Consider the following 13,808-nt stretch of genomic DNA (forward strand, 5'->3'; position numbering starts at 1 on the left):
CCCTAGAGATACCCTCTACACATGCACTCAGATGAGAGCTAATTTTTGCTACTCATGGCAGAAAGCTTGAGTACTTGATAGCATCAAATACCTCATCTCCAAATCCTATTTCTATACCCCTGGATACTAACTCTCTTCTTGGCCCTCTACGACCCTAAATCGGCTAGGCTTGATTATGCACGCATATACCTAGATACATAAGCATTACTTAGTCGCCATCAGTCGGGAAATATGGGAGCATATGGGCTCCAGGGCGTTGCCCTTATCACTGGGGCAGGATGTGGCATTGGCCAAGACTGCGCTAGGTCCTTCGTCGACGAGGGCTGCACCGGCGTCATATTCGCCGACATTGACCTCGGTAGAGCCGAAGCAGCGGCGAAAGAGGCATCTATCTCCCTGAACGGACAGCAGTGCGACGTGCTCGCGCTGCAGGTCGATGTCGCCGACCGGGAGAGCGTCGAGGCCATGGTGGCAAAGTCGGTGCAGCGGTTCGGGCGCATCGACTACTGCATCAACAGCGCGGGGGTCGGCGCACGGAAGCCCTACTCGGTGCTTGACATGCCCCAGGCCGAGTTCGACCGGTTTCATGCCGTCAACGTGGGGGGCACCCTCAATGTCATCCAGGCCGTCGGAAAGCAGATGCTGGTCCAGGAGCCGCGCATCGAGGCCTCTCGCAGGGGCACCAAGACGTCCCGCGGCTCCATTGTTACCCTGGCCTCGTGCCACTCCCTCGCTGCAGCCCGGGACCTGTCCCAGTACATTACCTCCAAGCACGCCGTTCTAGGTCTGACTCGCAGCGCGGCCCTCGACCTTGCTCGCCACGGAATCCGCGTCAATGCCGTCTGCCCCGGCTGGGTGGACACTCCCATGGTTGCCGAGGCTGTTGATGCCAACCCTGACATTGGCAGATATATCAAGAGTCTTGTGCCTTTTGGCAGGATGGCCACGGTGGAGGAGGTTTCGGATGTCATCTTATTTCTTGCAAGCTCGCGGGCCTCATTCGTCGCTGGGGCTGGCTGGGTTGTCGATGGCGGTTTGACTGTGGGATTTCCACCTTTGGAAGAGTAACATCAGGTCAGATATCATTCATATGGATTAGAAGTATATTTCAGAAACATTGGTAAAACGAGCAACTCAGTTCAGGTATACTTGTGATATATTAGAATCAGCTCCGCTAGACCATAATTAACTTCCGTATATCGATTACTCGGTGGGTTGAATGCTACATGCATATATGTTAGCTCAATATAAAATAGAAATCCTAATTATCTCATCATTATTCAGTCTTCACTCTCGGGTAGACTAGTCTATCGTAGACTATAGGTATCAAGCAAACCGCAGGGCATACCCTAGAATGAAACTTTAACTTAGCAAACTGCATCTTACTATTTAACAAGTACTTCATACTAAATTTGACAATAGTTATGATAGTTCCATAGGTTTATACTCGAAATAGGGGATATTTTGGCCATTCAAATGGAGTTATACTAGAATATACATTGAAACAAAACTTGATTGTACGTAACCTAATTCTTCGACATTCTCCAAACTGCCACTCACCGCAAGCCATCACTTGTCACAGCCTTCTCTGCCACTAATTAAATCTGAGCCTTTGGTACTAACCTGTCGAAATCGAACCACTTCCAAAGCAATGGGTCCTGATGGGTATGGGTCAACAAAAACCAAATTTACACGGGGGAGAATTGTCACCCACCCAAGCGTCCTTTGCCCAGAACGTTTCCATGCGCCACACGAGCCACGTCGTTGGACCGTACCAGAACCAAGCCTTGGGCTTCTCCTTCATGGCCTCGGCGACGACGGCCTTTGCGTACTGCGCGGGCGTGATGGTGTCTTTTTCGAAATCTTGTCAGCTCTTAGGTGACACCTGGAAGACGGGGAAGGGGTAGGGGATGAGTCTAAGGAGTGGCACTGATAAGAAGAAGAGCGGTACTGCGTACTTGGTGTTCTGCCTACATGGTTGGCAAAGGCGTCTTTTAGAGGGGCGAAAATTGAGTTCTCTGGCAGACTGCGGGCGCGGTCGTGGCGCAGGATGTTTGTCTGAATCTCGCCCGAGATGACAGTCACGACACGGACACTGAAATTAACATGAAGAGATTAGTGTTGTTCTGTTAACTCCGTCTTGTTCGCCTTAAAAATAGGCGGGTCATAACCAACTTACCCAAATGGTTTCAGCTCCGCCCGCAATGTGTTACCATAATGGTGAAGAGCTGCCTTGCTTGCATTGTAGCTCGCTAGCCGTTGATCAGCAATTCATGTGCGCCCAAGGGGGTCCAGATTCAGCCTCGACTCACCACCAAAGATATAGGGGCAAAGGCCACCAACGGAGCCAATGTTCACAACGACACCCTTGGCAGCCACCAACCATTGATGGAAGAAATGCACCATGCGCATTGGGCCAAAGACATTGACCTTGAACATCTTCTCCACCTCGGATACTTGCGTATCGGTTGCTGGCATGGTGTAGCAAATTCCACTTGATGGTATTGCTTGGTTAGCAGATGAACCAAGCCAGTTGGCTAGTAGAAATAGTTTGGAATCCTTACGCATTGTTCACCAATACATCCAACTTTCCCCCACACAAGGGCTCGAGCTCTTGCATGAGCCGCTTAGTGTCATCGTCACTGGTAACATCGGCCGTGAAGCCTTTGATGCCGTGCGAGGCAAGATGGTCCCGACCCTCGTGGGGGAGCAATGTACCAAACACCTCGTAGCCTGCAATGATCCGATTTTGTGTTAAGAACTGGCTCAGGGGAGAGAGTCGTATCGTCGCTCTCACCTTGTCGGCTGAATTCCTGGGCAAGTGCATCACCAATGCCACCTTTACCAACGCTATTCATTCCCGCCTCGTCAATAAGTTTCCTAAGTTGTGATTTTCTGGACTGTTATTACCCGGTGATAAGGGCAAACTTCTGGCCCTGCGTCTTCGACATGGTCGTTCCCGAAAATAGGACTAATTTAGATACTCTTGATTCGCAAATAAAACTAATACTTCATTCTTCCAGGGAAAAAAAACAAGCCAAAAGCCCTTTTGAGTCTGGCCTCGATCGGTTAGATGCACAAAGGTGTGTACGCCGGTACTCCGCATTATATCCCCGAGGTCCCACTTCGTCCCGAGACCGCACTATATATGCATCCCACATTGCTCCGAGCAACCCCTGCCCGTGTAACTGACCAAAATATTGATCAGGCATAAGCACTCTATTCAATTATATAATGAACGGCATGTATTAGCTGTAAAGTCTTTGTCAGCATTATACGTGAATGAATGTCGTTTTTGTAAAAAAAAGGATTCTAATCCCCCCGAGTAGAATTTATTTATATTTATGTATAATTAGATATCGGATGAATTTATGGCTTTGATCGCCTTAGAATTACCTTGAACTCTTATTATACACATGTCGTCATTGCAGCAGTTCCCCCTTTCTCCAGTCTAAACCAGTGGAAGAAAAACGGCATATTTTATTCAATCTTGCACAACATCATAATCTGATCCCGAGATGCCACATATTTAGAATTGTTATGGTAAGCCCAGATGGAAGCAGTAGAGGAGATTCCGTAATGGCAGCCGGGGACCCGCCGGCTCGGGGGCACGCCGGGGAACCCGTCATCTAAAATAAGCAGCATATCGGTAATGAACGGACCTTCCTATCCGAAGAGCCCTCCACTTTCGAACCGGGTGGTTAGCTTAAATCTCTCATCGATTGAAGTTGGTCGAGATATATAAAGTTGGAAAATAGCTGGCTACCGTTTCGATCATTGATAACCACAATTCAATTCAATCTCGAATTCCCCGAAGCACCCCATCTCTTCAAAAAAGCCAATAATCAATCTATCAACATGCCTGCCGAAAAGGGACCCATCACCCGCTTCCCAGCCGACGACCTCCGACCCGTCAGGCGCCTCGTCACGACGCACAACGCCGAGGGCAAGGGGGTGTTCCTCAAGGACGACGAGGGCGACCACCATAAGCTCCTAGTCAACGGGCAGGCCGTTGCCAACATCATCTACAGCACGCAGGGGGCGCAGGTGGACCTCAACGACGAGAAGGACGTTGCGTTCGCGGCGGCCAACGAGCCCCCCATCCACGTGCGCAGCGGCAGCGTTGCGCGCCTAATCGACTTCGCGCCGGGAATGGAGAGCCCGCTGCACCGTGCCATGAGCATCGACTACGGCATCGTCGTCGAGGGCGAGTTCCTGCTCACGCTCGACAGCGGCGAGAGCAAGCGCATGCTGCCTGGCGACTGCAGCGTCAACCGCGGCTGCAACCACATGTGGAAGAACCTGAGCGAGACCAAGAGCGGCCGCATGCTGTTCATCCTGCTGGATGTCGCTCCGCTGTATGTTAATGGCCAGCTGATTGACGAGGACTTGGGTGACATGGCTGGTGACTATGCTCCTCACCCTGAGTAAGAGACTTTATGTTGTCTCTTCAAGACATTGGCAGGGGTGGCGAGTGGCTTTGGGGGATTAAATGACATATACATTTCAACATGAATATTATGATAGCCCTCGATTAATTGATCCATTCTGCCGACAAATCAGTGCAACGAGTGGGCGTATCTGCATGAAATCTAAGACAATTAGCTGCCTAATACATACATCTACCCTATGCTTAATTGTCGTATGGGATATATTCATAAGAGACTTTAACCCACCATAATACTCTCAGACCGCATACGCGTGGTGGGTATCCCCACGAAACCATATATGATCGTCGACTATAAGCCCCTAAGGGGTGGCGTTACGCCCCAAGTCAGTGGTGTCCCGTTAGGCCGTGTTTGATAGCGTTGCATTCAACCACGTTTAGACAAGGGTGATCAACGCAACCCTCATTACTGTGAAAATGCATAACTGCCACGTGCCTCATGCAAGAGGGTTACAGTAGGAATCGAGATGGGATCTGCATGGCTTTGGACGGTGAGCACCAATTGAGATCTGAAAAAGGTCTGTTCGCAAAGAAGAAGGAAGGAGAATAAAAATTGACACCTGTATACCTTTGGACCTGACTTGAACTCATGATGTGGCTTCAGGGGTGTAGTATGCTTGACTTGTTCACTATTCGTTCATCGTAACTCGATTTTCTGACAGTAATGCTTACTTGACATACGCAAGTACGGAGTATAGTACAAGACCAAGAAATCTAAACTATTAATACATCGCAATCTAATGGTGACTCGAGTTCTTGAATATAATCGGAAAGTCGTCGTGGAAGTCGGTCCTCGGCTTGATATCCAACGGGGCAACCTCCTGGTGACGGAGTCCCGGGTGGGGGGAAATGTCAAAATGCTAGAGCATATTGGCGCAGATGATGTAAAAGTAGACGGCTGGGTGGATCATATGAGACCCAGAAAGGATACGGCAGCCATGAGCGTTCTGCTAGAGGCCGCACCGGTGTTAGCATACTGCGACGCCGGGACACCCGGGGCCGCGCTGCGGGGCGGGCTTCCGGCTTCCGGCGGGATGTCCGTACATACTTGCCCACCAATAACATTAAATTGAGCGTTATATCCGTTTACCCATTTTCAAAAAAAAAGAGAAGAGAAAAGTTCAAGGTTGATTGAAACGGCAATAGATGGCCTCGACCTTATTTGTTCACACTTGTTTACCACACTAATTCCTCAAGTGCTGACAATCATAAGTAAGACGAACAACGACTCAACGCCATGTCAGCACTCTCCTTTACATATTCCCAGTTGTTTGTGACGCCAGCGCTACCACAATATGATTTCACCGGACAGACAATTGTGATTACGGGGGCCAATGCGGGTCTTGGTCTGGAAGCGGCTCGTCACCTGGTTCGTCTCAATGCGGCGCGCATCATCATGGGGGTCCGCTCACTATCGCGCGGCGAGGAAGCGGTGCGCTCGCTCGATATTCCCTCCGGTTCCTGTAAAATAGACCTGCTCCCGCTTGATCTTGAGAGCTACGATTCGGTCAAGGGCTTCGCCGCCAAGGTGGCTGAGGGGGGCGCTCGCCTTGACTGCGTCCTGCTGAATGCTGGCAAGGTCACCCAGGACTTCTATCTCGCCGAGGGAAACGAGAGCACCTTGACCGTCAATGTTTTGTCTACCTTCCTGCTACTCATTCTGCTTCTGCCGGCACTTCGCTTGTCGGCTGCTCGCTATGGGAGTCTCCCGCGAGTTACCGTCGTGGCTTCCGATCGCCACGTCGAGAACAATCTTCCCGAGTGGCGCGAGGAGGACACATTTGCCGTGCTGAGCGATGCCAATTGTGCTGAAATGGACATGCGGTACCATGTCTCAAAGCTCCTTCAGATCCTCCTGGTCAGAGCCCTGGCCGAACGCCTGGCAGCACAACAACAAGAGTCCCATGTTATCGTCAACACTTTGACTCCCGGAATGTGTCAGTCGGGTCTCACTCGTGACCTCCATGGATTCTTCGCTATCAAGATTTACATCATGACGCTATTGCTAGCACGAACGACTGAGGTCGGCAGCAGGACCCTCGTGCATGCGATGGGGCAGGGAGTTGAGAGCCATGGCAAGTACATGAACGATGGTGAGATACAAGAGTGAGTCAATTTCACTCCCCAGAGACGACGCATAACTTGTTCTAATTTTTTCTCTCAAACTGCTAGACATGCACTGTCTGCTTTTGTAAGGAGCCCCGAGGGCAAGCAGGCTAGCGAGAAAATGTGGGGGGAGCTGATGGGCAAGCTGGAGGCCTGTCAGCCAAATATTCGAGAACTAGTACAAGGGATATGAATAACGGCCGCTGTGATCAATATTGTTTACAAAATGTGGAATTCTAAATCAGATATGATAAATTCAGCGATATATCTTTTCCTCGCGCCCTTTTATCAAGACAGATAGCCGAAGACATGGTAATAACACGCTCTGTAGACTACCTTTCTATGATTTTCAACCCTTAAATACTAAGGACAGTGACGCATTAAGCTTAGCCTTCAAGTTTTCATGCAACGGCCGTGTATGCACTTCGTATCACTCGTCTCCTATGGCTCAGCACATTCCATTTCTAGGCACTTAAACCAGGATTCAAAAATTTATACCAAGTCAATAACAAAGGCTGTGTTTTGAACTAGTATATGTTAGGTGTTATGATAAGAGTCTTTGCGAAAGTTTATAGTAACTCGCTGCCAATGACATGGTGTTAGTTTATCAACGACAGCTTAGCAACGTTGCTCGGCTCTAAGTGGGAGCCAGATACACGGAAGGAAGTGGGATGATACTGCAGTCTGCTCACCGGGTTGCAGCCTTTATCAACAGCCTCCAACCGGACACTTGTCAAGACCACGCTACCTGAACTCTCGCGTTATAACAATGTAATTCCATATCATATAGGCTACCGCGTATAGTAAAGCTCCTTAAGAAGATTATAGGGCTTGAATATATTGATTAATGTTTTCATATCATGTTATGTAAAATCCCGCACTTCGTCTACAGCAGTATATAGTTTACCTGAGCCACCCCCGGGGATGACCTGATTACCTTACGTAAACTTACTATTCTGACGTAACGTGACTATTATTTATAGGTAGCTGACCTAAGGCATGTGACATCGTAGATGCAACACGCGGAATAAATCAATCATATACTGGTTCAAATCAATGTCGAAGGATCTTGGAGTCCTCTCGTGTTGCATGTATTCGCGCAATTAATTGACGCCTCGATCGGACACTTTCCCCTATCACATAGGCAGAAATACAGTGAGCCCTCAGGCCACTCTCATACCTCCGCGACTCTGCGACTTCTCGGTTTTGTCATACCCGGCAAAGGAATACGAGGGATCCATGGATCATTGTCCACTACGGGCAGTCGCCGGTAACTGGGATTTGGTTCTGCACTACGGCGCCTTTGCGGTAGCTCCATTACGCTACTGCAAGAAAGAAAAGATGCAGATCGCTGGTAGCAAGGGGGCTCGGGCTAATACTAATCCAAGATCGGAAGGTGGTAGTTACGTTGTGGGTCTGTATGCTGGCGCCTGCTGAAACTCGATATTTACCCGCTAATAACTGCAAGCACCTGGTTTAATTGATTTCCTTGGCGGTTGCCTCAGCATCTCCGGAACCGCAGCGGAAGACAGGTCAGTACGGATACAGATATACCCTTAACTCCTAATAATCTATCTTATCAATATAAGCCTCTACAACCCGTAGATTCTGTTAGCGAGAGCTTGTGGAATGATCTTTTGGATTAATAGGTAGGGTCCTACGCCGTACCGTACCATGTAGTAGCTGGATACGGGTTTGACTTTAAGCGATCCTATCTGCGATCTGAGGACTTTCATGGCGGTTGAGGATGAACCTCAAGCTGGGAGAGCTGGAGGCATCCCGCCGCAATTAGTCCCATGCCCCCAGACTATGCGTCTGGCTATAACCCCTGGCCGACCCCTACTGCAGCCTGTCTCAACATGTCCCCCAGATAGCGTTCCACTTAAGCAGCGTGTAAGCCTGGGCCGAACCTACAGCATCCTGACTTGATCACCCACATGCGCCCCAGACCTTGCGTCGCCCTGTTAGTGTAGGTCGAGCCCCACGGTGGCCTCTCCCAATTACCCCGCATGGGGATTAAACCTACGAGTACGACGTTCATGGATGAGCAGTATGTGATGTACGAGTATGTTGGGCTGACCCCTTGCGAGACTTGAGCGATAGGCGTCAAGCGGCCTTAGCTGCTTCCTATTCAGCCACAACGCAAAAGGGTAGGTAATTATATATTGGCGCAAATACGCCATTTGACAAGCTATAACGTCTGCCACTTAGCGCACGTATTTGCCGTCTCAAGCGACGCATATCTGCATGGCAGAGATCCTTGACAAAGTAAGGGCTACGACTATCCGTACGTCTGTCGCTTGTCTCTCTCCCGCTAATGCAATACCCTTCATCTGCCGATTATCCGATTGGCCCGTCCCCTTGTCAATAGAGGGTCTGCATTCCACACCGCAGTCGTACGAGTACGTACCACACCTAGTGAAGTAAGCCCACACTCGCTTGCGACGGATCAAAGCGTTGGTGCGTCAGTCAGGTCCGGTCGCTCAGTTTTATTGATTGTTGAGTCTACATTGAAATTGTGCTTGACAGGGACACAAGAAGTTCTCGGCCCTCCTCATGTGCTACGCCAGATGGTTCCATTAAACACTGCTATGGAGACAACCTGCTGATAATGATCGCGTCGAACGATGTCTAGACCGGGATGCCTCCGGACGACCGTTTCCGGTGCGGCCCGCTTGGCCGGCAGCGCCACGGCGGCCACGGGGCAACTCAGTGTAAGCACAGCCGGTGCAGATTCGGAAAATATACAAATGACAACCTGGCCAAGCTGAGATAACGCATCTCGACTCGTGGAGGAGGATTCAAATCCCAGCAAAGAGGGATTAACCCCGAGTCAGCAGTGCATAACTAAACAGATCCCAATCGTCTGGCATATATAGAAGAAAGTTCCCTGATGTGTTGATTCGTTCTCCACCCCGTTTGCACGGCCAACACCCATTATCACGTGCAGACCAGAATCGCCACCATGAGCAGCTCACGCCGCATGTATGTTGCCAACAGCTTCTTTTCTTGCTTTCTACCTCCCGCCCCCCTTCCATGAGGCTTTGCTGACCGGATTGGAACAACAAGCGCATGCAAGCTCTGCAGGGACCGCAAGGTTCGTTGCGACGGCGACCAACCGTGTGATCGATGCCGCCGCTGCGGAGAGACGTGCGTCTACAGCCCGACGTTCAACCTCACCAAAGCCGACCTACTCCAGACAATAGAGGTGTTGCGGGATCGAGTGGGCACGTATATACATCATACCATGAGAGACCAGCGGTTCCAGAGGCTGACCTGACATCTTGGCTGGTAAAGACACGACAGAAGCCTACCTCATCAAGCAGGGTAAACTGCTCCAGGGCAACGTCAGCAATAGCGAGTGCGGTGACTACTCGCAGTTCAATCTCCAGATGGCACCCATGACGGGCCTGACCGACGGCTTCCTGCCCTCGAATCGCAGTATGGATGAAGCAATGGTCCATTTTCACGAAAACTTCGAAACCAACTTCCGCAGCTCCCTCCCCAGCCCTCGCCCGTCAACGCGTGGTGACCCCATGAACTTCACGGTCGACAATATGATGTCACTAGATGGCACCAATAATAGCATCCACAGCATTCACAGTAGCCACAGCAGCAATAGCAGCAGCAGCAGCAGCAACAGCGCCAGCGGTACCAATGGCACCAACGGCAGCAACAGTAGCACAAACAGCAGCCCCAACAACATCAGCACCAACATTGTTAAGCCCCGTACTCCTCCACACCAGCAGCAGCAGCGCCCAGACCAGCAGGGACAGAGCTACGCCCCTCGCGGACACATCCCCAGTCTGCGTGAGATCCGGGCCCTGAACTCGCCGTCGGCCGTGCTCCAGTCGCTGCCGCCCGTCTTCTCCGAGGCCCAGCACGAGGACACGCGGAAGATTACCAACGGGCTCACGACGTTCTGCTCGGCCATCCTCGCCATGCACGCCGAGATGGCCGGCATCGCGGGTGTCGTGAGCGAGTACCTGGCCTGGGTCCGCAAGTCGCTGGCGGCGGGAGGGCCGGACCCGAACCGCGCCGCCGTGCTGGAGACGCTGGAGGGGCGCGTCCGGGAGATGCAGGAGATGGCCGAGACGCGGGCCAGCGAGGCATGGGGCAACCTGGTGCACACGTTGAAGAACTGCCCTTCCAATGAGGCTCTTACTTCCACGCTAAGTTCATTCGAGGTAGAGGCTCAGGAGAGGGTGGAGAAGACGAGGCGCTTCTTCCAGGAGAGCTACGATGTGTGTGCTAGGCTCTCGGAGCAGATGATGACGGAGGACCAGAAGGAGTAGATTTCGGTTACTTCATGTTGATGCAGCCTTGTTATAGCGCGTTTTTTTGATTAAATTTTATGAGTAATGATTTTCATTTATAAGAACGCTACTCTTTGCCCGGTGAAATCCATATTTCTAGCCCATATGGTTCCTTTTTTTTATTTAATTAATTGTTTTAGGCTTATATCTTAAGCGTTTACGGACTCAACACATTATGCCATGTAAATACACATCTATAACTATATTACCGGCTTTAATATTGATAAATTTACTAGTCATTTTTGAATCAGAGCTTAACTAAATATGCTTGTATTTTCGTATAGAAAGCTAGTCACGATATACTCAGTACTGGAACTCCTGACCAATAAGCCTTTCAGTCAGTTTCCACAGCCTCTCGGCCTCGACTGGGCTGGTAGCCCAAGGTTTAACGGTTTCCGTGCAAGGATTGGCAGGACGACAGTCGTAGAAATAAGCGCCATTGTGGGCTATATATCGCTGTTAGGTAATGTTCCCGTAGTTGTAACATAATGTGGATGTGAGCACTCACTACCTCCAATATCCTCGTCAAAGGCCGCAACCACGTATACGGCTACGCCCTCGTCGGGTGTGGACATTGGAAACTCTTTCAAATACCCTTGCCAGTTTCCTAAGAAGCGGTCTACCTTGACTATACGAATTCAGTTAATTGTAGGTCTAGAGTGCTACTCATTCCACTGGTCGGGAGAACTCACGCATTTCGGCGACTTCCACATTCCAGTCAATGTGATCAGCGAGATGACTGGGGGTGGCCCCGGGGCCTGGGGTTAAACTAAAGGCCTGCAGTTTGCGTTTAGGTCCCAGCTTCTCGGCCAGGGAAAGCGCCATAAGCATATTGGCTGTCTTGGACTGGCCGTAAGCCTGCCATTTGTTGTAGTTATTTCCCTCCTAAAATCTAGTATCAAACATTTGCCCATAATGAACTAGGTGTGTAAATATCATAGAGAACTTACCATAAAGTCAATGTCGTCGAACCGAATGGGACAGAGCCGGTGACCGTCGCTGCTGACCATGACAATCCGCGGCGCCGGCGAGGCGAGGACCTTGTCCATGATGAGGTTGGTGAAGAGAAACGGCCCGAGATGATTGATTGCAAGGTGGCTCTCGTGGCCGTCAGGGGAGATACCGTAGTCGACAGCCATGATGCCGGCGTTGTTGACGAGGACGTCGATGTAGGGTACGTCGTCCCACCCGTTCACAGTGGCGGCGGCTGCGCGGACATCCTCAAGCGATCCAAGGTTGAGCTCGAGGGTGCGTATCTTGACGTTCTCCGCCTCCAGGGCTTTGGCGGTCTGTTGAACCTTGGCCGTGCACCGGCCGGCGAGGATTAGCAGCGCGGGCTGCGACTTGGCGATAGCGTGCACGAAGACGGCGCCTAGCGTCGATGGTGAGACGCCCGTCGTAAGGACTACTTTGCCCTTGATCTGTGCTGCGTATTTCTGGGCCAGGGAGCTGGCTGTCTTTTCCTCAGTAGCGCTCATGATGCTTGCTTGTTGACAGGTAAAATCATGCAATCAGAACCTTAGTAGATGGCACGTCTTCCATCCGTCCGAACTAGCTTCGTGGGCAGGGTCCGCTTATACGGTGCAAAGCGAGAGCGAGAGAATTCTCCTCGTGTTTCATAGCAGCCTCGTTTTCCACGGGTAGCGTTGGCTGGAGGCGTTGCGTCTTGCAGCAAACATATGCAGGGCCACATGTTCGGCCACAATGCAACAACGTGTGAATTGTTATCTGCGATTGCTATGTACCTGGTTCGGCAGCTATCCACTACTCGAGATACGGTCCTGCGTATTCCGGTTGTCCGAAGAAGCAAACATCAACGTGTTGCTGGTACGTATTGTAGCATTGGATGGCTGGGCCATGACCCGGTCGGGCTTTTAGTCGAAGAGAGTAGTTGACTTGGGTCCACAGAGGCCGAAATACAACAAGTACTATGTGCAACACGGTCGGTTGGTTCCGGTCGGGTAGGGTGTCCGCTGGCTGGTATACGGCAGTTTGGCGCTGATCCATAGCCCGACAGGTTCAACCGCACGTGGCGCAGAACTATGTACGGTTCGCGCCGTGCCTGGCGTGACAATCGTGAATCGGAGGATCGGAGGATCGTCATCCCTGTAAGCGATTGAATTTGTACATCCGGTTTTGCCGACCTGGAAAGAGGGAGGGTGGGGGCGTGGGGCACCCGCGGCTGCCAATTATTACTATGTATCTACATGGGAAGGCGCAGACTATCGGTTGGCACGCACCTGCTCCTTCCGTATTATTCGCACCGCCGTGTGCGCAGCCAAGAGTGGGGTGAGAGCTGTCACTGCAAGCCTGCAAGTCTTACCGCACTCAAAGATACATAAGTATGTGAGCACTGTGCATGACCCCCCGGCCTCTTCCAGAATCACATCAGAATGCCTCCTAGGCCGGTGGTTGCAAAGGCTTGTGAGCACTTTGCATGACCCCCTGATGGTTGCAAAGGTTTGTGAGCCGCTTGCATGACCCCCCAGCGTCTTCCAGAATCACAGCCGTGTAATACCCGAATGCCCATGAGGTTGATTATTGTAGGGGTTTGTGAGCGCCTTGCATGATCCCCCATTTTCCAGCATTATGATACTGCAGTGACCCCTGTATACACCAAGAGTCAACAACTGCGCCCGAAAACAGATATGACACCACTCCGGGGAGAGACAGAAGAAACGCCAAGCTAGGCATCGATATTTCGAATACCAGCAGCTAAACAGGAGTGATATTAACAGAAAGGGGTGCTCGGCAAAGAAGCCGTACATTTCCGTCCTTGGTCGACGCTGCTCGGGCTCGGTGAGTTAGCCCGAGTGCAATGCACCGACAACCCTGATCTATCCCCTTCATGATGGTAGTCAGCCGTACGCAATGTATTAGTGGGTTTCAAGCCAATGATAATAGTACGCCCGCCGGGAATCAAATGTTGTTGAGCTACT

General features: G+C 51.0%; 6 protein-coding genes across 6 annotated transcripts; 4 read left to right on the plus strand and 2 right to left on the minus strand.

Annotated features, from left to right (window-relative positions):
- Positions 1–231: 231 nt before the first annotated feature.
- Positions 232–1,068, plus strand: ACO1O0_008444 (SDR family NAD(P)-dependent oxidoreductase; the record flags this gene model as incomplete). The annotated part of the gene is made up of 1 exon (XM_083197808.1): positions 232–1,068. The coding sequence occupies one exon, from the start codon at positions 232–234 to the stop codon at positions 1,066–1,068; it is 837 nt and encodes a 278-aa protein (XP_083047276.1).
- Positions 1,069–1,598: 530 nt separating this feature from the next.
- On the minus strand, positions 1,599–2,478 carry AYR1_2 (NADPH-dependent 1-acyl dihydroxyacetone phosphate reductase; the record flags this gene model as incomplete). The annotated part of the gene is made up of 5 exons (XM_083197809.1): positions 1,599–1,658; positions 1,715–1,863; positions 1,959–2,095; positions 2,180–2,252; positions 2,313–2,478. 5 exons carry the CDS (start codon positions 2,476–2,478, stop codon positions 1,599–1,601), a joined length of 585 nt encoding a protein of 194 aa, XP_083047277.1.
- A 1,380-nt stretch (positions 2,479–3,858) lies between these two features.
- On the plus strand, positions 3,859–4,431 carry ACO1O0_008446 (cupin domain-containing protein; the record flags this gene model as incomplete). Its single annotated transcript, XM_083197810.1, has 1 exon — positions 3,859–4,431. One exon carries the CDS (start codon positions 3,859–3,861, stop codon positions 4,429–4,431), a length of 573 nt encoding a protein of 190 aa, XP_083047278.1.
- Positions 4,432–5,481: 1,050 nt separating this feature from the next.
- ACO1O0_008447 (putative secondary metabolism biosynthetic enzyme) lies at positions 5,482–6,557 on the plus strand (the record flags this gene model as incomplete). Its single annotated transcript, XM_083197811.1, has 2 exons — positions 5,482–5,487; positions 5,715–6,557. 2 exons carry the CDS (start codon positions 5,482–5,484, stop codon positions 6,555–6,557), a joined length of 849 nt encoding a protein of 282 aa, XP_083047279.1.
- Positions 6,558–9,518: 2,961 nt separating this feature from the next.
- Positions 9,519–10,848, plus strand: ACO1O0_008448 (uncharacterized protein; the record flags this gene model as incomplete). Its single annotated transcript, XM_083197812.1, has 3 exons — positions 9,519–9,538; positions 9,633–9,703; positions 9,860–10,848. The coding sequence occupies 3 exons, from the start codon at positions 9,519–9,521 to the stop codon at positions 10,846–10,848; spliced, it is 1,080 nt and encodes a 359-aa protein (XP_083047280.1).
- Positions 10,849–11,172: 324 nt separating this feature from the next.
- ACO1O0_008449 (uncharacterized protein) lies at positions 11,173–12,347 on the minus strand (the record flags this gene model as incomplete). Its single annotated transcript, XM_083197813.1, has 4 exons — positions 11,173–11,234; positions 11,562–11,573; positions 11,640–11,754; positions 11,820–12,347. 4 exons carry the CDS (start codon positions 12,345–12,347, stop codon positions 11,173–11,175), a joined length of 717 nt encoding a protein of 238 aa, XP_083047281.1.
- Between the last annotated feature and the right edge of the window lie 1,461 nt (positions 12,348–13,808).

Source organism: Amphichorda felina (assembly GCF_050947745.1).
Source record: "Amphichorda felina strain 45539 chromosome Unknown scaffold_8, whole genome shotgun sequence".
Classification (NCBI taxonomy): domain Eukaryota; kingdom Fungi; phylum Ascomycota; class Sordariomycetes; order Hypocreales; family Bionectriaceae; genus Amphichorda; species Amphichorda felina.